Here is a 26,520-nt window from a genome sequence, read left to right as displayed (position 1 = left end):
TGCCAATGAGTTCGCCGGAGCACCTGATCGGAGTGGAGGCAGCTGAGGAAGATGAGGGAGGTCTGCGCTCGGAGAGTGACGGAAGTGATTACGCCCCTGGAAAAAAAAAGAAGAAACGCTCCAGCTCGACCAAAGACAAGAAGAAAGGAAGCACGGCCTCTGAGAAAGGGGGCTCGAAGAGCAAACGCAAAGATCCAGAACCGGATGATGACGATGAGGACGATGAGGACTGCCAGGTAAATAAGAACTTTAAACGAGAAGCTATGTTCACTCCGACATGGATAATAACATTTCCGCTCTTCTCCTCCACCTCAGCCGAAAAGCTCCTCTCAGATGTTGGAGGCCTGGGGCATGAAAGATATTGATCATGTTTTTACTCAGGAAGACTACAACTCCCTCACCAACTACAAGGCCTTCAGCCAGTTTGTCAGGTGAGGAAACTGATACAAATCACGTGGAAAAAATTAGAACAATATATGTATTTGTGTAAGCTAACTCTTTTACTTCTGAACCACTGCATACAAAAGGGTGAACATTTGTCAAAATATGCACTCCTACTTTGTTGCTTTGTTTCTACATAAATGCAGCACATTTTGGACCCCCTAAGTCGACTGCGCTTGAATGTTTTTCACACAGCTTAATGCGCTCTACAGAACACCCACTGTAACCATGTGGTGTTCAGTAAAAATACGATGAATAACTTAACTGTAAAATTTCAGCAAGAATGTTTGAAAAACCTGTCCGCCATCAAACAACATCTTTGCAGTGGCGCAGGAAGGACTAAGAAACGAATTGTCCATATTTAATGACTATTCATCAAATCATAAAAAAATGAATAGGGGTGTCTGTGTTATGGTACATATCTGCTTGCACGTATCCCAAAGCATTTTAGATCTCTACTCTTAGAGGGTGCCACAAATGTTATTAACAATCATGCAATAAAGCATCATTATCACATTTGTTCTCGCCTTCAGGCCTCTGATTGCAGCCAAGAACCCGAAAATTGCTGTTTCAAAGATGATGACTTTAATGATGGCCAAATGGAGAGAATTTAGCACAAACAACCCGCTTAAGGTATTGCATGTAATTGATTGGAATGGTAGATGAATGGAGGAGCACTTTTGTGCTAATTTCTTTGCTGTGCGTTTCCCTGTCAGGGCTCCGCCAGCGCCAATGCAGCTCTGGCAGCCGCCAATGTGGCTGCAGTGGTGGAGAACATGGTGGTGGCTGGGACAGATGGGGGGGCAAACATTGTTGCCCCTGCCGCTGCTCCCACGACAACGCCTGCTGCTTCAGTGCCGGCACCTCCTGCGCCACCCCTTCGCAAGGCGAAGACCAAAGAGGGCAAAGGTAAGTTGATGGTAAATTCCAAAAATATCTGGTTTGAATTTGCTTAAAGTAATTTCTTCATTTCCAACCTTAGGGCCTAATGCTCGTAAAAAGTCCAAGTCTAAAGCTCCACCAAAGCCCAAGCCCAAGAAGGTGGCTCCACTCAAAATTAAACTAGGAGGTTTGAACAGCAAGAGGAAGCGCTCATCCGTAAGTTTGGCACTACACCTGCTTTTCATATCATTTGCTGAAAATGTATGTAAGAATGTTTCCCTGCTCTCCTGATCAGAGCGACGAAGACGAACCAGATGCAGACAGTGATTTTGATGAAGCAACCTTCTCTGTGACGGAAGGCTCTAACCGCACTAGCCGCAGCAAGAAGAAGTCCAAGAGTGCAAAGAAGAAGAAGAAAGGTGGGTTTTTTTTTTTTTTAACATTTGTTTATGGTATTTCGGACACATACAGTCCAGAAATACAAATAAACACATGTCAAATGCTATTTTTTTTCTCCCCCAAACAAGTTACCCACAAAAATTGTATCTAAAATAAAAACAACATGCATCAGTCAAATAAGAACAGGCAAATATTGACATGAAGCCACAGGCAACTGCACTCCTGAATGTCCCCAACACAGTGCAGCAATACACAAAAGCAGACAAAAGGGTAATCAATTATCTACCTTTTAATTATTCTTCAATCTGGGTTACTTTTGAAATCGATTACATATTTTAGGAAACTACCCCATACTTCCCGAAACTCCACAAAACTACCGTTGGATGACAAATGTTCTCCAATTAAAGGAAATAAATATCACTTATCCAGCGAGTGTGGCAGGGAGCTTCTGCAGCCTTCAAATTATCACAATAAGTTTTCTTGTCAGTAATATAGTAAATACTCCCAAGTTATTTTTGGATTTGCTAAGAGAAATGTCAGAGGGCTACCCCAAAATTGTCCGCTTGTAGGATTCGCTTCAATGTTTTTACCAATTACCAAAGACAAAGTGTTAAACATTTCATTCCAACAATAAGCGCCACAATCAGATACATAGCGGGGAAACTATGCAGTGTGTAAATCTTCAATGATGTCGATCCCCAGACTGGACCATCTTAAAAATTCACTATCGACAAAAAAGGGAGTGAAAGCATGGTTGGCAGTGATGGGTGCAAGACTAGAAATAGTCTGTAAGCCAAAATAGCACTTACACTAAACCCAAATTCTGAATGAGTTTTTTACGATTGGGATTTTTGTAAAAGTGGAAGTTGAAGAGTGGCTGGGGGAGTGAACCAGAGCCCCAAGAGATACTGTCTTAGTTAAGTTAGCCTCCATAACGGAGGAGATCAAATGCTTCATATTGCAGCCAATATTAAAGAACTCTGTGTCGGTTGCCCAGTAGTAAATCCTGAAGTTTAGAGGTGTAGTTTTTTTTTTCCATTTCGACATCAACTCTGGACTACAAAACACACTAACTTTCCCCGTCTCATTCAGTCGAAATGGAGGATGGCGACGGTTACGAGACAGACCACCAGGATTACTGCGAAGTGTGCCAGCAGGGAGGAGAGATCATTCTGTGCGACACCTGTCCCAGGGCTTATCACATGGTCTGTTTGGACCCTGACATGGAGAAGGCACCCGAGGGCAAGTGGAGCTGTCCACACTGTGTAAGTACAGTTGTCTTTAGTAGTCAGCTTGAAGAGCCGAATATATTTACTCTTCACTGAAAACATTTCAACACACTGACATTATTGTCTAAATAGCTAGCAACACTAGTGAGTAACAGATAATTGGGTATTTTCTTCAGTCAACCCTAGTGGTGGTAGCCTCACAGTCTAGCTCTGCGTGAGTGCACTGGGGAGCTGCGTTTTTTTTTGAGGGAAACGTAAATTCCAAAATGTACTGTGACATTGTGAGGCAGCACCTGGCAGTTTTCCAACATTATAGGAAGCCCAAACACCTCTCCAAGAAGTGCCTTTCTGGGGAAAGTGAAGGTGATGGTTTGTCTTCTCCAAACATGAACCCAATTGAGCGTCTGTGAGCAATTCTCAAGCAGTGAAAAGATGCTTATTATCCACCTGCTCCACCAGGGATGATGTCATGGAGGAACAAAGAGAGTTATAGTAACAACCTGTGCAGCTCTGGTTAACTAACTGCCCAGGAGAAATAAGGCAGTGATGACAATGCTCCCAGTTTAAATTCATATATTTATAGTTTCGTCCCTCGAGAATATATAAAAACTGTTGCTGAAAGTGGAGTTTACTTATTTTTTGAGATGTTCTGTCTGTAAATGCTCTAATGTCATAGTGTTACTAACCCTCACCTCTTTGCCCATGATTGGTACACCAGGAGAAGGAGGGTATCCAGTGGGAAGCACGAGAAGAGCTCTCCGACGCCGAAGTGGAAGACGACGATGACAGGCAGGAGGATGACGCAGAGGAAGAGGACGACCTCCACATTGAGTACTGCAGAGTGTGCAAGGACGGAGGGGAACTGCTCTGCTGCGATACTTGCACCTCGTCTTATCACATCCACTGTCTCAACCCGCCTCTCCCCGAAATCCCTAATGGCGAGTGGATCTGTCCCCGCTGCAAGTGTCCACAAATGAAGGGAAAAGTCCAGAAGGTTATTACATGGCGTTGGGGAGAGCTGCCAGCCCCCATGCCCGTCCCCCGACCTGCTGATCTTCCTGCTGATGCTCCTGACCCGCCACCACTGGTTGGTCGCCGGGAGAGGGAGTTCTTTGTCAAATGGTGCAATCTTTCTTACTGGCACTGCTCCTGGGTGCTGGAGCTGCAGGTACATTCTCACATTGCATAAATTGTATTACCACTCTGTCTCACATCACTTCTTACCCATGGTCACCAGTTGGAGCTGAACTGCCAGGTGATGTTTCGCAACTACCAGAGGAAAACTGACATGGATGAGCCACCACCGGTGGATTTCGGAGGCGAGGGTGACGTTGACAAAAGCACCAAGAGAAAGAACAAGGATCCGCTCTTCGTCCATATGGAGGCAGAGTTCTACCGGTATGGAGTCAAGATGGAGTGGCTGATGATACATCGCATTCTCAACCACAGGTAAATAATTACTAGGACATGCAAAACTCCTTTTATTATAATTTTACAAGTTTTTTTCTCTTAATGTTAATGCGTAATGCTGCAAATGGGAACTTTTGATTTAATACTACAGCATTTATATAACCTTTCAATTATTTTTGATTTGGAGAGTAGATTTGCACAACTAAACCAATCGTGACTCATTTAATGTATATTTTGTACATAGTGAATGTATTATTAACTTTGCATTATATGAAAAACGAATATGACTTACTTCATTGTAACTTTTTAGGGAGTCGGTAGAGAACTATTTGTTGTTTTGTTTTTTCTACTCTCCAGTCTTTAAGTTGTATTTTTATTAGGATATCTACTAAGCAGGAAAAGAAAACAAATCTTTTGGCATAAAATGCTATCGCACACAAGAAAAAAAGATTCTACCCCTTAAGAGTTTAATCTGTTCGTTGGTTAATGTTTTAATGTGATATCTCTACGCCAGTGTTGACAAAAAGGGAAACGTACACTACCTGATCAAGTGGAGGGATCTGCCCTACGATCAGTCGACGTGGGAGAACGAAGACATGGACATCCCAGAGTTTGACACCTACAAGCAGACTTACTGGAATCACAGGTGTGCTAAGTAACACATAGCTCACAAGTCCTCTCCTAATTAGACTTAAGTACCATTTTATCTGACGTGCATATGCTAAAATAGAGAGTTGATGATTGGCGATGAGGGCAGACCTGGTAAGAAGCTGAAGAAGCCTGTCAAAATCAAGAAGACAGAGCGTCCACCTGCTAACCCAGTTGTAGATGTAAGTATTCCACGTATCCAATGTCACATACAACCTTCACCAGCCACAAGATTAGATACATCTGTCAACTTCCATGAGTTTCAAGAGCTGTATGAATGATTTTGCCCTCACAAAATGCTTGGTTTTGACGGACAGTATTAGAAGTATTTATTCGAAAAAAAAAGATGTAATAACAAATCCATCCTGTTAAATGATTAAAATATTGTATTTGTTATTTAGCAGCAGGTGCTTGAAATGATTGAAAATGGTTGAATGAGGAAGCAGAAAGTTGCATGATATTACAGAATGATATTAAGCCTCCTCTTGGTTTCCTCTCACAGCCCACCATCAAGTTTGACCGTCAGCCTGACTACCTGGACAGCACAGGGGGCACTCTTCACCCCTACCAGCTTGAGGGTTTGAACTGGCTCAGGTTTTCTTGGGCTCAGGCCACTGACACCATCCTTGCTGATGAGATGGGCTTAGGCAAAACGGTCCAGACTGCTGTCTTCCTTTACTCGCTGTACAAAGAGGTGAGGGGAAGCAAGTACTAAATTTTAAGTTTTGTTGTGTCCTGTCTGCCCCTCCTGTCAGTCAATGTCAGTGGTAGGAGGAATCAAGACATGTGACATATAGCAACATTGCCCATTAAAGGGGATGAACTCTAAGGAAAGAGTTCTATCCTAAAGGCATGGCAAGACATTTGATTACAACCTTCTGGTCTGTGTTTGTGTATCAAACTCAAAATGGGGACCTCACTCTTGATTTTCTTCAGGGTCATTCCAAAGGTCCTTTCCTGGTTAGTGCACCCCTGTCCACCATCATTAACTGGGAGAGAGAATTTGAAATGTGGGCGCCGGACATGTATGTGGTCACATACGTTGGGGACAAGGACAGCAGGGCTGTCATCCGAGAGAATGAGTTCTCCTTCGAAGGGAATGCCATCCGAGGTGGGAAGAAGGCATCAAAAATGAAGGTAAGAAAGACATGTTGATGCATTTGAAATTATTGCTCCCAGCATTAAAAGTTGTCTTTTCTGCTATTTCTAAAATGTGCTTTGCAGAAAGACTCGACAGTCAAGTTCCATGTCCTGCTCACATCTTATGAGCTGATTACCATTGATCAGGCTGTGCTGGGTTCAATTGAATGGGCTTGTCTGGTGGTGGATGAGGCTCACAGGCTCAAGAACAACCAGTCCAAGGTGTTTAACTACTTCACAGCTCCTATATTTACCTTTGCTAAAGAGGTGGCGATCCATGTGTTTGTCTCCTATTTAGCAGAATTGGGTAAAACCGTTAAGTAATGAGTCCAGAAAGAAACAAACATTAGTAACACTAGCATGGCGACAGTGCAAATAACTTAAGAACAACAAAATGATCAAACTTTTAGTTAAAATCTGAACTGATAATTGGCAAAGCTCTAGGCTTGATTTTAAGATGTTTACCAAAGCCTGATTTCATTGTTCATAATTATAAAGTTAACATTGTAATAATAGGGGACTTTTAAGTGATGCGTTTTTGTGGTATGTTTATCACAGTACCTGAGATCTCATTCAATTAAATTGTATTTAAATTATAGTATTTGTAGATGTCAGATGGGGGACATTGTTGTAGCACTAAATTATTATTTTCCTCACGTTAGTTTTTCCGAGTGTTGAACAACTACCCACTGCAACACAAGCTGCTCCTGACGGGCACGCCTCTTCAGAACAACCTAGAGGAGCTGTTCCACTTGCTTAACTTTCTGACTCCAGAGAGATTCAAGTCAGTATGAATTCCCATTGGGATATTTTTGTTTCATGTGTGGCTCACTTTGTTTGTTTGGCTCAGCTTGTTTTTCTTTTCTCTGCAGCAACTTGGAAGGCTTTTTGGAAGAGTTTGCTGATATCGCCAAAGAAGACCAGATCAAGAAGCTCCATGACATGCTGGGACCGCACATGCTCAGGAGGTTGAAGGCGGACGTCTTCAAACACATGCCATCCAAGACTGAGCTCATTGTCAGAGTGGAGCTGAGCCCCATGCAAAAGTAAGTGATCAAAGTTAAATAATATTGTTTTGTGTTGCTCTCTAAACTATTCTTGCTTGAATCTAGGAAATACTACAAGTTTATTCTAACGCGGAATTTTGAGGCCTTAAACACCCGTGGAGGAGGAAACCAAGTTTCTCTGCTCAACGTGGTGATGGACCTGAAAAAGTGCTGCAATCATCCATATCTCTTTCCAGCTGCTGCTACAGTATGATCTACATATTTTCCCCTTGTATGTACCCACAATGTTACAATGTGGCAGTAAAAAGTGTCATTTTTTTTTACTGCAGGAGGCTCCAAAACTTCCAAATGGCATGTACGAAGGCATGTCTCTGACCAAAGCATCGGGCAAGCTCACGCTCCTGCAGAAAATGATGACAAAGCTGAAGGAGGGAGGCCACAGGGTTTTAGTTTTCTCCCAGATGACCAAAATGCTCGACCTGCTGGAGGACTTCCTTGAAAACGAGGGCTACAAATACGAGCGAATAGACGGCGGAGTGACAGGCAGCATGCGGCAGGAGGCCATCGACCGCTTTAATGGTGACACTTGAAACGTGATCAGTGTATGGCGCAGTTTCTATGCCTTTGTTTTTAACCCATATGTTGGTCTTCAACAGCTCCTGGTGCTCCCCAGTTTGCTTTCCTCCTTTCGACTAGAGCAGGAGGTTTGGGCATTAATCTTGCATCTGCAGACACTGTTATCATCTATGACTCTGACTGGAATCCTCACAATGACATCCAGGTATGACCCGCCTCCATTCTTCAATTAATTTTTTAAACTTCATAGCAACTTTCAAGTGCCCTGATAGAGTTTGAATTGAGGTCAGATACAGGAATTTCAGGGCATCTTGAAAGTATACGCAGAGCTGAACTTTTCAAACATGTTGTTATGTTACAGCTTTATTCTAAAGGAGATTAAATTAATTTTCCCTCAGAATATGGCATACAATACCCCATAATGACAACATGAAAAAATATTTTTGGGTGGTTTTTGCCAATATATTTAAAATAAAAAACAAATCACATGTGCATAAGTATTCACAGCCTTTGCAATTAAGCTGAAAATTGTGCTCAGTATGTAACATAACAAAATGTAGAAAAGTTGAAGTAGTGGGAATACTTCTTGGATGCACTGTACATTCAATTGTATGTTTTGTATTTTTAGTGAATAATACATTCATTATTTTTAATGCAAAAAAGAGATACAAGATATGATAAAGTTATCATTTCTATTCAGGCTGTTTAGTAATTTGTTATAATCTGCACACTGGAAATTATTGTGGTTTTACAAATTTATGTTCATCATTAATTGTTTTACTGCATCCACATTTAACTCCTCCAAATTTTAACTTCCCAACACTTTTTATACCATAAATTCACCACAAAGTGTGTGCAACACTATCAAACCCGAGTAAATATATTCTGTAAACACATAGTGAAATGTAAACAATAGAAAAAGAATATGAAGGTTTAGCATCATATAAGAGATTAAATATTGAAATAATGAGAAAGAATGGTCAAAAAAATATTCTACTAGGGTACAATATTTAATAAAAGCACAAAATACAGATCATAGTTCTCATTTTTTAAAAGGAAGTAATGGGGAAAAAGTATTATTTCAAGTGTAACATTTTTACATCCTTTACAACTGTCACACAGAACTTAACCTACTTACTTAGACGTAAAAACTATTTTAAAACAGCTTTAACCCTAAGGGCACAGGAATAATATAAAGGGGATACATTTGTTAACATTCTTGCTTGTTTTACAAGTATATAAAGAAGCTAATTAAAAAACAGAACATATTATAACTTATGTTACCTTAACTCAGTGCTTCCCAAATATTTTATTCGCTGTGACGATAAATAGTATAATTTGTTTATAAAATTGTTACAACTATACCTCTGCATAACATTGTAAGCCCTTTAACATTAAAGGCAACGACACACCAGTCTTTCCTTGTCTCCCACCGTGGTTACAGCCATGTGCCACATAGATGTCATCATATTCTAGTATGACAAAAAATGCATGTTCCCCGTGGTCAACCTCCCCACGACATCGCACCCCCACCCCACCCCACTATTTGAGGAGGACTGCCTTAACTCAACAAGTGATGCATATGGTGACAACTTCTTGTTGATGTTTTTTGTGGTCATTGTAGGCGTTTAGCAGAGCTCACCGTATTGGTCAAAACAGGAAGGTGATGATCTATCGTTTTGTCACCAAAGCGTCTGTAGAGGAGAGGATCACACAGGTGAGTAACATGGGAGCACAGGCAGGGGGGAGGGGACAATCTGTTAACTGCTGGTTTGTCTATCACCTCAACAGGTAGCAAAGAAAAAGATGATGCTTACCCATCTCGTGGTACGGCCCGGGCTTGGCTCCAAGACGGGTTCCATGTCCAAGCAGGAACTTGACGATATCCTCAAATTTGGAACTGAGGAGCTGTTCAAGGATGAGCTTGGGGAAGGTTGGTAAAGGTTGATGATCTTGCTGTGTTTATATGATAGAAGAGTGTCACACCACCTGTAGGAAAATATATGAGCCCTCATTTCACTGGTGTACCTAATTATGTGGCTGATGAGTGTTTTTCATGTGCTATTCTATTGTCATTGGACGTGATTACCAGGGGACAACAAGGAGGACGACAGCAGTGTGATCCACTACGACGACCAAGCCATCGATCGCTTGTTGGACAGGAACCAGGACGCCACAGACGACACCGAGATCCAGAGCATGAATGAATACCTCAGCTCCTTCAAAGTAGCTCAATATGTGGTAAAAGATGAGGATGATGAGGTAAACAGCGCGAGATCAACTGACGAGACAAGAGAGTGGCTCTTGCTGATATGCTGTTTTTTTTTAAGGAAGAGGAAGTGGAGAGGGAGGTGATCAAGCAGGAGGAAAGCGTAGATCCCGACTACTGGGAGAAGCTGCTTCGGCATCACTACGAGCAGCAGCAAGAAGATTTGGCCCGTAATTTGGGCAAAGGCAAAAGAACCCGAAAGCCGGTGAATTACAATGACGGTTCCCAGGAGGACCGAGGTATAAGACAGGGTACAGAACATTATATAATGCAAGCTCTTCTTTCCGTCTGTGCTGTCCTGTGATTTGTGTTAGTGAGTGCATGGCATGCTTTATGTTTATAACTTGCTGTTTACTGTTTGTATTGTCCAAGGTACATAGAGCAAAGAACACAGGAGCTAAAGTGATAATCTTTCGGATGCATGTTTTAGTATTGTTTGTTTTGAGTCACTTTCATCCCTTGTATTAAATTCTGTCCAAGAGTTAATGAAGTGTGTCTCTCATTCCTTCAGACTGGCAAGAAGATCAATCCGACAACCAGTCTGACTACTCAGTGGCATCGGAGGAGGGTGACGAAGATTTTGATGAGCGGTCCGAAGGTACAATTGAACTCATTGCTACAATTCTTGGCCCCTGCGTTGACGTTGGGCTTCATCAGATGCATTTTCTGTGAAGATAAGTTATCAAAGTACAGTGGAGCTTTAAAGGCCACACACCAGACATTAATTCCACTTTAGTGTATTTGCATTTAGAATAAAAAATACAATATGAAGTAATGTAATTTGAGAAAAAAATCTGTTCCAGGATGAAACTGTTGCCATCATAGAAGCATTAACTGTACAGACAATGTCTAAGTAACCTTGTAATATTCTCAACTGTAATAAAATGTAGAAATAAGTTTAACTGTTACATTATAAACCTATTTTGATGTGTAGTAGTGTTTAAGAAAGGCTTGCTGAACGCTGGTATTTGTCCTATATCAAACTTGAACATTCTTCTTCTTCTTTTAAGCTAAAAGTAAGTTAAATGATGTATTATAAAACTAAAATAAATAACTACTCGCATTATAAAGACACGTGACAAAAGTGTAGTGTTTAGGGAAGTGGAAATTTGGAGTGACTCAGTTTTTGTCCATGCTCTAAACTAGTCCGATATCTCAAATAGTTCGGCTCTCTATAACCATCCTACAACCCACGGAAACACCTTGATCCGATTGTGTTCGGTATTCTAAAAGTCAGACTAACACACCAGGATTATGCGATTAAAACCATATCTCTCCAGTGGCTGTGTGCGGCCGGATGGGAAGCTTAGTATCGCGCATTTCCCAGTCTTAACGTGCGGGATGTAACCCGGAAGCAAATACCATTCATTTAAAACATAAGCAACAATCGTAATGAAGAAGAAACTTTATATCTGCTTTGCAAATGAAAAGAACAGAACAGTTATAACACTATTATGGAAGACATCAAGTACAGCAGAGCTACGTTGTTGACCTGCAGGGAGCTGGAGATGACTGGTGTAATGTCAATAGTCAATCTAAAAAGCAACATATTAACCCGCGCTAAAAGGAAATATGCGAGCACCCCCCTCTGTACGGGAGGCACAAGGCCTATAGCCAGTCGTCTCATTAGAGAGTGTCAGTGGTCACTGGGAACTTACAATTACTTGTGAAAATACAAAAAAAAGCATTTTTTGGAGAAATCAGACTAATGTATTGCATGGAAACATAGTGACTGTTATGCAGAGGGACAGTTACCCGTGTTAATCCTCCACGGTACAATTAGTCCACATTATGTCTGTTAAACCATATTGTACTGAGCAGCCAGGTCAAAGGCATGTGTACAAATTGTGACTTTATCCCAGTTTTATTTTGTGTTCTGTGGTCATCATCACGCTTTTTCTCTTTGAAACCGCTCGTACGCTTCTGTGGTGGCATCACAAAAAAAAAAATAAAGAAAAAAACTGAACACTATTTTCCCAATTTAGAGGCATATTCAAATCTTTTGAAGTTCCACTGTATTTTCAAATGAACAATTAATAAAAACATTCAGAAGGCCGCAGTTCCTTCCCTGACTAACAACCCTCCAAACCACCCCATCCCCAACAGCTGTGTATTCAGATTCGGACGACAGCAGGGCTGCGGCTAAGAGTTCGGCGCAAAACATGTCTGAAGATAGGGTGAATGTGTTCATTGTAACTATTTAGTTTCTTCCCAAGTGCACGTTTACTACTTTTACTACCTATCAGAGTTCATTGTTATGCCTACTGTTGCTGTTGTTTTCATGTTTTATGGATCTCCCTGTCACTGGAATTGCATTAAATGACAGTACTTTCAGTTGAAAATGACAATACTTTCAGTTGTAAACATTCTGAAAACGCCTTTGCTGCAAGAGGAATAAAAGTAAAAGTTAAAGTACGGAGAAAGAGAAAGAGGTGCACCGTCAACAAAAGGGTTCCGTTATCACGCGCAAGTCCTTACAGAGCAGCCCCGGTACAATGAACACACATTAATTTCAAATATCAACATTTCATCGTTTGAACCAACGTCATATTATCTGCTCATTGAAATAACTGTGCTTATCCTGCCATAGCCAACAACCGCAGACCAAATCGCAAAGGCTTGAGGAACGACAGGGACAAGCCTCTCCCTCCCCTATTGGCTAGAGTGGGAGGAAACATTGAAGTGAGGCTTGTTACATCCATTTTACTTGCTTCTAAGCACTTCTTTCCATGCAGTGCTAATATATCTTGCCTCTTACCTGTCAGGTTCTTGGCTTCAATGCACGACAGAGGAAGGCCTTCCTGAATGCTGTAATGCGGTATGGGATGCCTCCGCAGGATGCTTTCACCAATCAGTGGCTGGTGCGGGACCTTCGAGGGAAGTCCGAGAAGGAGTTTAAGTGAGGAGCCAATATTTTGTCTAACACTTACAGATACTTTATTATGTACTAGGGGTGTAACGGTACACAAACATTTCGGTTCGGTACGTACCTCAGTTTAGAGGTAATGGTTCGGTTCATTTTCGGTACAGTAAGAAAACAAAATATACATTTTTGGGTTATTTATTTACCAAATTTGTAAACAATGGCTTCATCTTTTTAACATTGGGAACACTATAATAATTCTGCCCACGTTAATCCACATTAAACTGCCTCAAGTTGTTGCTTAGATGAAATAAAATGACACAACTTTTCTTCTACATATAAAAAGTGCAACATTATACAGTTTCAAGTCAACTAATCATGCTTGATTTATTACAACATCGGGGAAGCCTCTAGTTGATTTTTTTATTATGTAAATGTTATATTTGTATCAACATTTGATCGCAGGGACCCTGCTATTCAAAACTAGGCTGCTACATTACTAATGATTAATGTAACTATAGCAGAAAAATAGTACAATAGCAATAGGAGAGACTATTCATCCTTGAACACCATAGACTTCATATAGGCTTTATGATGCACTTACATTATTATATACACTATCAGAGACAGAAACTCTTCATTTAACATAATGTCCTTTTTTGTTGCTTCAACACACCTCAATCAACACTGTCCGTAACACACACGCACACACCGCAAAATGAGCTAACGTTATGCTAAAAGCTAACTAGCCTTCACCTAAAGCCAGGACTGTGAGTGAGCTCAACGGGCTCATAGTGATTTTTAGAAAGTAGTTGACTTGGAAGTGTTTAGTATAATTTGGGGAGAGTCCTTTGCTCCCTTGCTAAACGCCTATCTGCTCGACGCTGACGAGATGCGCTCTGAATACGCACTGCTGATTGGCTTGTTGCCGCTACTGTTGTAATCAATCAGATGGTTGTGTGGGAGGGACAAGGCAGGGTGCTGTGCAGGAGACATAGGCAGAACGGAGCAAAGCAGCTTGTTAAGACTTAAGCATAGGCGGCTACTTCATATATTCGTGTGGAACTCGTTTGGTACTCTTTCGCACCGAACCGGAACCCCCGTACCGAAACGGTTCAATACAAATACACGTACCGTTACATCCCTATTCTGTACACATTAGGGTTGCATGGTTTTGAGAAAAAAACGAATTGCGACTTTTCTTTTCAAAATGTTTATATTTTATTCATATAACTTTTAATATTTTATACATTAAATGCATTAAACCGCAAAAGTAATGAGTAAAGGAACACATTTAGACTGTCAATCAACATATTATTGTATCAAAGTGCCACACATTAGAACAATATGCAATAATTTAATTGAAAAATGTGGCTTTTTGCAGACAGACTCAGTTTCTGCATCATGCTCTTAAATTGAGGAAATAATCAAAATGTATAATAATAGTGGAAGTAACTATTTAAAAGGATACAAACTTTAATTTGTCAATACTGTAGAAATGTTTTCCATTGTACTGTAATTGAAAGTTGACTAACTTAGTTATCCTTTATAAACAAACAAAAAAATAAGATGGACTCTCAATTCTGTAAGCAAAAATTTAACTTAAATAAACATTGAACACTTAAAGCATGTTTTTTTTCCCCGAGTTGGAAAAATTAGGTGTGGTTGTCTTTTTGTTGTTGTCATCACGTGAGCAGCGCATTCTCCCTTGTTCGTCCATGTTATTGAGTTCAAATTGCCCTTTCGATTTGAAGCGGAAACATTCCTACAAAGGGATATTTGGCTTTGTAATCAGATTTCCATCCATCCATCCATTTTCTACCGCTTATTCCCTTTTGGGGTCGCGGGGGGCGCTGGCGCCTATCTCAGCTACAATCGGGCGGAAGGCGGGGTACACCCTGGACAAGTCGCCACCTCATCGCAGGGCCAAAACAGATAAACAGACATTCACACTCACATTCACACACTAGGGCCAATTTAGTGTTGCCAATCAACCTATCCCCAGGTGCATGTCTTTGGAAGTGGGAGGAAGCCGGAGTACCCGGAGGGAACCCACGCATTCACGGGGAGAACATGCAAACTCCACACAGAAAGATCCCGAGCCTGGATTTGAACCCAGGACTGCAGGACCTTCGTATTGTGAGGCAGACGCACTAACCCCTCTGCCACCGTGAAGCCTTGTAATCAGATTTGTTTCTCTTAATTTTTGTTACTTTGCAAAACTTCTCACCAGGAGCGAGGCTCTTTGTCGTGCTTCCTGTGTGTGTATCAGAGTAAGGATTGTGAATGGCTAGATGAGGGCTCACTCTGTTTAGTTAATTCTACTGTTAAATAAACATGCTCTTGTGGTGAGAGCGATGCACAAAGTGAGACCTTCTCTTTTTCCCCGTTTCACTTCGAAAACAAACACACACAAACATAGCATTTTATTGATGCCGATAATAGATTTCAACTTCATTTTCGTTTAATGTTCAATTGATTGACTTATTGACTATCAACCCAGGCCTTGTCACCATTAAAACTTTTTACAAGGAGCAAGTTATTAGCGTACTGGGTGTCCCCACTGCTGTGCACACAGACTTGCTGTTCCTTAAACACTTTTAAATGAGCACGAAGCTAAGGACGGCTAGGCTAGACTCAAACATTTTTGATTGGCGATCATGTCTGTCACTCAAATGCTAGCGACGGCCAAGAAAAAAATGTCGTTGACAGAGGGGGGGAAAAAACCCTACCCCTCTTGCAGCTATTTATCGCACTTATTAAAACCTTGATGTTGATTAATAGTTCAGCCCTACATTATAGGTATTTGTGATCTGCATAAATCAGCAATAACCGATAACATACTTTCCAACAAAACTGTCTTGATACCGATCAGTCGACACATCCCAAATTGTAGTAATTTATTTCTAGTATTTGACTTCTGTTATTAATACATTTGTTGCTGCTTTTCATGTGTAACATGTGTTGACCCATCTTTTTTTTGTTGTTGTACATAGGGCTTACGTGTCTCTCTTCATGAGACACTTGTGTGAACCGGGAGCTGATGGAGCTGAGACCTTCGCGGATGGCGTCCCGCGTGAGGGACTGTCTAGGCAGCATGTGCTCACTCGCATCGGTGTCATGTCTCTCATAAGAAAAAAGGTAAGGACATCACATACTTTTCTGGGTCCTCTGCTTTGTATTACACGTAGTTACAATCACAATCTTGAGTCCTCATCATCAGTTATCAAGTGATAGTTGTATTGATTGACAGGTGCAGGAGTTTGAGCATGTGAATGGTCAATGGTCCATGCCATGGATGGCAGAACTGGAGGAAAATAAAAGGGCTGCAGCTTTGGCTGCTGGTGAGGATCCTAGGACTCCTTCAACTGGGACCCCTGCGGATACACAACCTAATACTCCAGTGCCAGGTTAATAATGTTCAAATTGTTACCTCTCAAAAGCATCGGTCCCTCTGCAAAGGCCAGATTCTGGATACAGCTCCTAATCGGATGTCATTAGACTGTCTAGGATCTTTCTGTGCTCACTAACACAGATACACATTGTTCACGTCTGACTTTATTTTTATAACAGAGGATCTTTCAAGACCAGAGGACAGAGAAGACGTGAGGAAGAATCCTGAGGAGTCAAAAGGAGTCAGGAAGATTGATGATCCAGAAGTAATTTTGCATTCATGTTTTTTTTTTTTTGTCTTGTCATTATTTTGAACTCATCATTGCTGCCTTTACCCTAGATTATTGAAATCCCAGACGAATCGGATAAATCGCCGGCTTCCGAAATCAAAGACGGCTCACCTGCGGGAAAAGAGGACAAAGAGAAGGAGGCGCGAGGCCAGGATGAAGGGAAGGAGTCGCACGACCCGATCAAGACGTCACATATGTTAGATGATGCTGAGGTGAAGGGTGAAACTGCAGATGGAAAAGCAGATGATGAGGAAAGGTCAAAAGGTGAGACATTTGTTTGATTTTCTTAAATTATTTTGCTGTCAGTTTAATTGAATTTTGTGTCTTTTAGCAGAAGAAGCAAAAGATGAGAAGATGGACATGACATCAACAGATAAAGGTGCATATCCTCACATAACTGTGGGAGGGTCACACTATTAGTAACTACAGTAAGCTACAATCACAAAAACAGATAAATTAAAGTACCATTAGAGTGGAAAAACAAGTTGACTTCATATGCTTAATTGTATGCATTAAACCATATCAAATTGTATTTACAATCTGCAAAGTATGTGAAAATACCGTCTAAAGGTCACTAAAATGCCACAAATTCAGTCAGCCATTTTGAATGTTCCTCTCCGGAAGTCTTCTGTAATTTCTTTAGATTGAAACACTTCTGCACTTTGACATTATTAGATCAGTCATACTCGAAATGTGCAAAAAATAGAGAGAGATGTGCGGTCAATCATTCACAATCCATACATAAGATATGAACACAAATGTTTTGTTTTTTTAATGCATTCTAAGTTGTGAATAAATATACATAGTCTGTCAATGGGGGGCATCTAGTGCGCCCACTAAACCCTCTAAATAACCGTCCCATACCCACCAACAATTCTCTTTATACTGTACATACGACCATCCATCCATCCATTTTCTACCGCTTATTCCCTTTGGGATCGCGGGGGGCGCTGGTGCCTATCTCAGCTACAATTGGGCAGAAGGCGGGGTACGCCCTGGACAAGTCGCCACCTCATCGTAGGGCCTGAATATCAACCAAATATTAGCACTGTTGTTATTTTAAGCGATAACGCAGACAAACTATTTTTGGTGGCGGATTGGTAACACACAGCTAAGTAGCCCTCTGCTTTGATGACCTACTGCTCTCGTGTCTCTGCTCGTCAGTTTTAATAGATTATAAATCATGCCTTTCTTCTGGATATTAGGAGGATTTAGCCTAAAATCTAGGAGTTGTTCATCTGTAACGTTCAGTTTATACCTGGAGATGGAGACGAAACACAAAACTGAAGACAGTGTCTGCAGGGAGACTTTTCCTTGTTAACCCTAAGTTTGCATCATGATTAATTCATCATCCAAACGGGAAGATATGTACATCCTATCAGTCGTCATCCAAGTAAGAGAAGACATTGTATGGTATTGTATCGTTTTGTTATGTTCGTAGTTTGTATTTCTTGTTTAGCACCTAGCAATACTGTTACATAATGCTTAGTGTTTCACTAAAACTGGATTTGTTGAGCAGGGCTCCTAAAACTAGTAAACCATCCTCTTTATATTCACGATTAACAATACAAGTGTATGGATCATACTTTTTCCCAAACTAATCGTTATTGGCTCTCACAAAGTCTGCATGATTTTCATTGTTGTTGGTGGGGAAGGGATCTGCGGTTCCTACCACTATGTCACGTGTTTACGTGACTGGCTGGCTTATTATCGCTCAAAATAGCTGGGGAATCTCAGTGAGATTGACACTATTTTGATCATATCTATTTATTTGCAAAGTTTTTAAATCTTTCAGTGTCATACATCTGATGTATATGATAGTAGCTTCTATATAGAGGCAACCTTTTTTACACTCTTGTGGTACTTTAAATCAAAAAGGGAATCCAAAGTGAGGGTTAAAAATCTTTAATCGCCTGTATTGGATCCAATTAGATTCTGCAGCTATCCTTTTATTACTTTTTCTGATTCCCTCAAAGATCAAAAAGAAGAAAAAGACAGCGTTAAATCGGACGAATCCAGCAAACTTCAGAATGGAGAGAATGCCAGAGAAGCAGCAACAGCAGCAGCTTTGTCCTTGGTGAATGTTAGTGAAGAGAAGAGAAAAGCCAGCAAGCAGAGGTTCATGTTCAACATTGCAGATGGCGGCTTTACAGGTTGGCAAACATAAACACACACACACACACATACATATGTTTCCCTCTTTATCTTCAGGATCTAATGACCTTTTGCCTTTCTGTGGTAGAGCTACACTCCCTGTGGCAGAACGAAGAAAGGGCAGCCACCGTCACGAAGAAGACCTTTGAGATCTGGCACCGCCGCCATGACTACTGGCTCCTGGCTGGCATCATACAGTATCCTTCTGTGTAAACATTGTCCTGCACCTCTGTTTGGTGTTACCCTGTAATTGCACCACTTTTGAGAAAAAAGGAACTTAAAATAAACTTTAACGAGCAAAGGAAACGAGAAAGCACCTTACCACTCAATTTTTTTGTAATCATTGGCACACGCTAGTGATTAAGGCGCCAGTATAAATAGTTTGCATGCATTAGCACTTATAATAACGATATCACTAAAGCTTGGTTAATATTCAAGTCACAAAATATAAATGGAGTATTGTTGGGGCTTTTTGTGTGTTTTTTTTATTGGGTTTTATGGGCAGAATAAAGAACCTCCTATTGGCTCCCTTGGAAGCAGACTTTTATTTACGTTTATTTATGAGTTAGAATGTATTAAAAATATACATCAGTTGTCATGTCTTTCTTAATGATTGTGAACGATTCACAAAATTCCCAAAAAACTGCAGTTCCCCTTTAACAACATAAACACACAACATGAGCTTTTTTAAACTGTCTATATTCAAGCATTGAGGTTAGATTTTGGCCAACATACCTCAAATACGTTATTGTGGGAACTCTGAGACGTATTTAAAATTGTCCAAAATCAACTTAGGCCACTAGATTTCATGCAAACTGTTATGAACTTGACCACAATGTCTCTCAGACATGGTTATGCTCGATGGCAGGATGTACAGAATGATGTAAGATTTGCCATTCTCAACGAGCCTTTCAAAGGGGAAATGAGCCGGGGGAACTTCCTGGAGATAAAGAACAAGTTTCTGGCACGTAGATTCAAGGTGAACAAAATGCAAGAAAGTCACTCTCTTTCTTGGCAAGTGTTGACATTGTGTCTGTATGTACCTCCATCTTGTCTTGTGTGCTGACTGTTGTCCTCGAATTAGTTGCTGGAGCAGGCGTTGGTCATTGAGGAGCAACTGCGCCGGGCGGCCTACCTCAACATGACGGAGGACCCAGCTCACCCTTCCATGGCCCTCAACACTCGCTTCAGTGAGGTGGAGTGTCTGGCTGAGTCTCACCAGCACCTGAGCAAGGAGTCCATGTCTGGAAACAAGCCTGCCAATGCAGTGCTGCACAAAGGTAAAGGATGAGATTGCCATGGACAACACCTGTTAATGTACAAACCCTGTTTCCATATGAGTTGGGAACTTGTGTTTAGATGTAAATATAAACAGAATACAATGATTTGCTAATCCTTTTCAACCCATATTTGGTTGAATATGCTACAAAGACAACATGTTTGATGTTCAAATTGATAAACATTTTTTTTTGCAAATGATCATTAACTTAAGAATTTGATGCCAACAACACGTGACAAAGAACTTGGGAAAGGTGGAAATAAATAATGATAAAGTTGAGGAATGCTCATCAAAAACTTATTTGGAACATTTCACAGGTGTGCAGGCTAATTGGGAACAGGTGGGTGCCATGATTGGGTCTAAAAACAGCTTCCTCAGTCTTTCACAAGAAAGGATGGGGCGAGGTACACCCCTTTGTCCACAACTGCGTGAGCAAATAGTCAAACAGTTTAAGAACAACGTTTCTCAAAGTGCAATTGCAAGAAATTTAGGGATTTCAACATCTACGCTCCATAATATCATCAAAAGGTTCAGAGAATCTGGAGAAATCACTCCACGTAAGCGGCATGGCCGGAAACCAACATTGAATGACCGTGACCTTCAATCCCTCAGACGGCACTGTATCAAAAACCAACATCAATCTCTAAAGGATATCACCACATGGGCTCAGGAACACTTCAGAAAACCACTGTCACTAAATACAGTTTGTCGCTACATCTGTAAGTGCAAGTTAAAGCTCAACTATGTGAAGCGAAAGCCATTTATCAACAACATCCAGAAACACTGCCAGCTTCTCTGGGCCCGAGATCATCTAAGATGGACTGATACAAAGTGGAAAAGTGTTCTGTGGTCTGACGAGTCCACATTTCAAATTGTTTTTGGAAATATTCAACATCGTGTCTTCCGGACCAAGGGGGAAGCGAACCATCCTGACTGTTATCGACTCAAAGTTCAAAAGCCAGCATCTGTGATGGTATGGGGGTGCATTAGTGCCCAAGGCATGGGTAACTTACACATCTGTGAAGGCACCATTAATGCTGAAAGGTGCATACTGGTTTTGAAACAACGTACAGTATGCTGCCATCTAAGCGCCGTCTTTTTCATGGACGCCCCTGCTTATTTCAGCAAGACCGTGCCAAGCCACATTTAGCACGTGTTGCAACAGCGTGGCTTTGTAAAAAAAGTGTGCAGGTACTTTCCTGGCCCACCTGCAGTCCAGACCTGTCTCCCATCGAAAATGTGCGACTGTTGAACGACTGAAGCTCTACATAAAACAAGAATGGGAAAGAATTCCACTTTCAAAGCTTCAACAATTAGTTCCCTCAGTTCCCAAACGTTTATTGAGTGTTGTTAAAAGAAAAGGTGATGTAACACAGTGGTGAACATGCCCTTTCCCAACTACTTTGGCACGTGTTGCAGCCATGCAATTCAAAGTTAATTATCATTTGCAAAAAAAAAAAGTTTATGAGTTTGAACATCATAAAGACACAACATATACAAATATCTTGTAATTTTAGTGCATTCAATTGAATTATGGTTGCAAATTATTGTATTCCGTTTATATTTACATCTATCAGAATTTCCAAACTCATATTGAAACGGAGTTTGTAATAATGATCATTTAAAAATGTTCATTCATTACAGCAGCAGTATTGGTCATCATGTGTATATTTGAATTATTACATGCAACAGCAAGCAATACACTCCAAGCATTGGTGATTGCTGTAAGACTGCAAGGGAAGTGCAGTTCAACTTCTCCTAAAATGTCAAAGCTCTCTGGGTAAATCCCTTACCATATATGGAGATATCAGCTGACAAAACTAAGGCAATATACAGCATTATTGTCTCAAATTCCAAAAAGCCTGTTTGTAGCATGTTTTATAGAGAGGCAAGATTGTTTTATAAATATCTCCACCATGCCTCCATGGTTTGATTTCAAATTTCATGGACCTATGCGTACCGCACATACACTAAAAAAGGTACCGACCGGTTAGAAAACTTGGTTTCACATAGTATTGCCCTTTTAAGTGACGTTTTCTTTGTACAATCGAGCATTTTTATATCGTATTTGTTATTGGAGACTGTACTCCTGTTTAGAAAGTAGATGAAAATGAGCTAAGGCTTCACGGTGGCAGAGGGGTTAGTGCGTCTGCCTCACAATACGAAGGTCCTGCAGTCCTGGGTTCAAATCCAGGCTCGGGATCTTTCTGTGTGGAGTTTGCATGTTCTCCCCGTGACTGCGTGGGTTCCCTCTGGGTACTCCGGCTTCCTCCCACCTCCAAAGACATGCACCTGGGGATAGGTTGATTGGCAACACTAAATGGTCCCTAATGTATGAATGTTGTCTGTCTATCTGTGTTGGATCTGTGATGAGGTGGCGACTTGTCCAGGGTGTACACCGCCTTCCGCCCGATTGTAGCTGAGATAGGCGCCAGCGACCCCAAAAGGGAATACGCGGTAGAAAATGGATGGATGGATGAAAATTAGCTACCCCTACTTGTCTGTCAGAAGCAGTTGGTGCTGATTGTTACGTATTTATAGTAACACACCTGGTAAGTAAATGGTGTTTATTTGTATTTTTAAGGGCAACTGACATATTCCAATCCCAAATTAAGAAACATATATTTAAAGTGTAAAGGTATTTAAAAGGTTTAGAGTAAAGTTATCTCCTAATCTTATTTATATATGGGGACGGCGTGGCAAAGTTGGTAGAGTGGCTGTGTCAGTCATTTGAAGGTTACTGGTTCAATCCCCACCTTCTACCATCCTAGTCACGTCCGTTGTGTCCTTGGGCAAGACACTTCACCCTTGCTCCTGATGGGTCCTGGTGAGCGCCTTGCATGGCAGCTCCCGCCGTCAGTGTGTGAATGTGTGTGTGAATGTGGAAATACTGTCAAAGCGCTTTGGGCTGCTTAAAAAGGGATAGAAAAGCATTATACAAGTAAAATCCATTTATATATATATATATATATATATATATATATTTACCCATACACACACACACACACACGCATATATATATATATATGTATTTCATTTTTAAAACAAAAATGACAAGTTATTTTATATACAGGGTTTACAAACCAACAGGTGGCGCCAAACAGCTCCTCAAACGAGTCAGAACATTTCTTCCTTTTTCACACCCATTCACTAGTTATTCTATTCATTTCTTACATTCACCAGTGATGCAAGTATTTACATTCACCAATTATTTGCGTTATGATGGAATTTTTTAGATAGATTTTGTCTTTAAAAAAAAACATACATCACTGCAACAGACTACTCCAGTGCAGTTCCCCAAAAGGAAGCCCCTTTTTGCTCATCCATCCATCCATTTACTACTGCTTGTCCCTTTTGGGGTTGTGGGAGGTCACTGAAGCCTATCTCAGCTGCATTCCAATGTTGTCTGTCTTTTGCTCATTATCGTTTTTTGTTTTTTTTGACAATTTGCAGTCCTGAAACAACTGGAGGAGCTGCTGAGCGACATGAAGGCCGACGTCACGCGCCTTCCAGCTACCATCGCCAGGATACCACCGGTGGCCGTGCGGTTGCAAATGTCCGAGAGGAACATCCTGAGCCGACTGGCCAGCCGTGGTCCTGAGGTGACCGGCCAGAACCAGGCGCAGAGTGTACAGCAGATGCAGGTTTCACGCTGAGGCAAGAACTGTTCACTGCAGTGTAGCAGACCCCTCCCCGTTCATGCCCCACTTCAACCACCTTGTACAGCACAGGTTAGTCCTCTTCGGTCCACACACACAAACACCCAAAGGAACATTAAGTGTGCTGCAGGATATCCAGAAGTCAATACAAGAAGTGAAGTGACCCTTTTGGCGTCATTGCTAAACTGTACCAGGGTCATGTGGACGATGCTTGGAGTATCCTGGAACTTCATTGCAATTTTTCGGACGGTGGGTGAAGTATTCACAGGATTGTCTGGCTCATTTTGACACGTAGGAATCGTGAACTTTGAAGCAGTTTTCCTTTAAAAGTCTCATGCGATTTTCTCACCTGAATGTGTCTCTTGTATGTATGTACAGTATTGTGCAAACGTCATTTGTTTAGCAATACGGTCACTAATCGGACAGATAGAAGTGTTCGCTTTAAAGAGAGGATAGTTTCTGCCGTTGTTGAAATGTGAGGGAAGGTCGTACCAATTACAGTAGAAAACAACCATTAAAAGGCATAATAAGGGACTAATATATACAGGATGAGGAAGTCTCACTGAATGTTCTGCCCTCCTGTTTCCATGCCCATGTTGTAGCTGATATGTTGTACTTTTATAGACAGCTGGATCAAGAGCGCCTCTGTGGATAATAGCCAAGTAGTGCACCCCAGTTTAACCCAGTTGCTACAAATGCAATTCCTGTGTCTTATTTTTGCACAGTACTGTATATATTTATCGTATGTATACTGTATGTTTGTATGAAACATGTCATATTTGTGGGCAGGGCTCTCTTACGTCTTCGTCTTGTGATGTTATTATTGTTACATTCTTCCTTAAAACACCTACCTGTTTGAAATCACTTCTACTGGCCTGGGATCAGCTCATATTTCAGCTATGTGCACCTCAACATTCCGCCAGTCAGTCCCTCAGAAACTTCTGTATTTTACCCATAAAACAAAAAAACGTTACACAGGGGTGAGCCGTTTCGGGAAATCTTGTCAATCTTAACTTAAATTAATTTCTGTATGTGTGTCATGATTATTAAGATGACCGCCTTGTTGTTTTTATGAACTGTTTTCTTTTTAATGGACCACAAAATAAAGGTCAACCGTTTTTTTCCAGCGTACTACAGTCTCTTTCATAGACCAGCAAGTTTTATTATGTGCATCACAATGTTCACTCTGTCTACATTTTTAAAAGCCGTTAACAAACTAATGAGGTACACTTCTTAACACTTATTTAGCGTATTGACCCGACACAAAGACAACTCTTTTTTTTTTTTTTAAGATAATTTTAACCACATTAAGATAAATGGTATTGAAAACGGATGGCTGAATAAACATTTAAAGTCACATCCCTTAGATATTTACTGTGACGTTGATGACTATGCTTCATTGAGCACCATCTACCATTATCTTAAAATGTGTATCATACCTCTTCCTCTGTTGTTTTTTTATTTTGTTGTTGTTGTTTTGCGGCACCTTTAGTTTTGCATGTATAAATTCAGAGACGCGACATCTTCACACTATTTTCTATAGAAAACATCATTTTTTTGTGTAAGCGTGTCATTTAAAAAGATTTATCTTTTAACTGTAATGTTCCATTAGATTATAGATTTACAAGCTTAATCGTTTTATGAATAGGGTTCATAAATACAAAGGTTCATACATTACATCATATTTATCTACAAATCCTGTTTCCATATGAGTTGGGATATTGTGTTAGATGTAAATATAAACTAAATACAATGATTTGCAAATCATTTTCAAACTATATTCAGTGGAATATACAACAAAGACAACATATTTGATGTTCAAACTGATAAACATGATGTAACATTTTTTTGTGTGCAAACAATCATTAACTATAGAATTTGATGCCAGCAACATGTGACAATGAAGTTGAGAATGGTGGAAATAAATACTGATAAAGTTGAGGAATGCTCATCAAACACTTATTTGGAACATCCCACAGGTGTGCAGGCTAATTGGGAACAGGTGGGTGCCATGATTGGGTATAAAAACAGCTTCCATGAAATGCTACGTAATTCACAAACAAGGATGGGGTGAGGGTCACCACTTTGTAAGCAAATTGTCGAACAGTTTTAGAACAACATTTCTCAACGAGCTATTGCAAGGAATTTACGGATTTTACCATCTATGGTCCGTAACATCATCAAAAAGTTCAGAGAATCTGGAGAAATCACTGCACGTAAGCGATGATATTACGGACTTTTGATCCCTCAGGCGGTACTGCATCAAAAACCGGCATCAGTGTGTAAAGGATATCACCACATGGGCTCAGGAACACGTCATAAAACCACTGTCAGTAACTACAGTTGGTTGCTACATCTGTAAGTGCAAGTTAAAACTCTACTATGCAAAGCCAAACCCATTTATCAACAATATCCTGAAACGCCGCCGGCTTGGCTGGGCCCGAGCTCATCTAAGATGGACTCATGCAAAGTGGAAAGGTGTTCTGTGGTCTGACGAGTCCACATTTCAAATTATATTTGGAAACAGAGGACGTGGTGTCCTCCAGAACAAAGAGGAAAATAACCATTCGGATTGTTATAGGCACAAAGTTGAAAAGCCAGCATCTGTGATGGTATGGGGGTGCATTAGTGCCCAAGGCATGGGTAACTTACACATCTGTGAAGGCACCATTAATGCTGAAAGGTCCATACAGGTTTTGGAGCAACATATGTTGTCATGCAAGCAACGTTATCATGGACGCCCCTGCTTATTTCAGCAAAACAATTGTTACAACAGCGTGGCTTTGTAAAAAAAGAGTGCGGGTACTTTCTTGGCCCGCCTGCAGTCCAGACCTGTCTCCCATTGAAAATGTGTGGCGCATTATGAAGCGTGAAATACGAC

The 26,520-nt window shown here is 40.8% G+C and overlaps 1 protein-coding gene across 3 annotated transcripts; it reads left to right on the top strand.

Moving 5' to 3' along the window:
- Positions 1-24,770, top strand: LOC133561493 (chromodomain-helicase-DNA-binding protein 4-like). Of its 3 annotated transcripts, none has more exons than XM_061914791.1 (36): positions 1-236; positions 316-431; positions 975-1,074; positions 1,158-1,350; positions 1,424-1,539; positions 1,619-1,742; positions 2,815-2,987; positions 3,670-4,119; positions 4,189-4,400; positions 4,876-5,007; positions 5,092-5,191; positions 5,512-5,703; positions 5,946-6,146; positions 6,234-6,371; positions 6,812-6,933; positions 7,022-7,195; positions 7,262-7,403; positions 7,486-7,735; positions 7,813-7,937; positions 9,357-9,449; positions 9,524-9,665; positions 9,825-9,994; positions 10,063-10,240; positions 10,513-10,599; positions 12,592-12,683; positions 12,767-12,900; positions 15,861-16,005; positions 16,118-16,274; positions 16,438-16,523; positions 16,598-16,811; positions 16,879-16,926; positions 18,524-18,700; positions 18,790-18,898; positions 19,548-19,680; positions 19,786-19,981; positions 23,434-24,770. In XM_061914791.1, exons 1-36 carry the CDS (start codon positions 6-8, stop codon positions 23,634-23,636), a joined length of 5,655 nt encoding a protein of 1,884 aa, XP_061770775.1. In that variant the 5' UTR covers positions 1-5; the 3' UTR covers positions 23,637-24,770. The 3 variants fall into 3 exon arrangements, with proteins under 3 accessions (XP_061770775.1, XP_061770774.1, XP_061770773.1); XM_061914790.1 differs by having other exon boundaries at positions 10,063-10,252; positions 16,882-16,926; XM_061914789.1 differs by having other exon boundaries at positions 10,063-10,252.
- Positions 24,771-26,520: the final 1,750 nt, after the last annotated feature.

This window comes from Nerophis ophidion, linkage group LG11 (genome assembly GCF_033978795.1).
Source record: "Nerophis ophidion isolate RoL-2023_Sa linkage group LG11, RoL_Noph_v1.0, whole genome shotgun sequence".
NCBI classification, from domain to species: Eukaryota; Metazoa; Chordata; class Actinopteri; order Syngnathiformes; family Syngnathidae; genus Nerophis; species Nerophis ophidion.
Note: the sequence above shows the minus strand (reverse complement) of the source record. Positions and strands in the feature narration are given on the sequence as shown.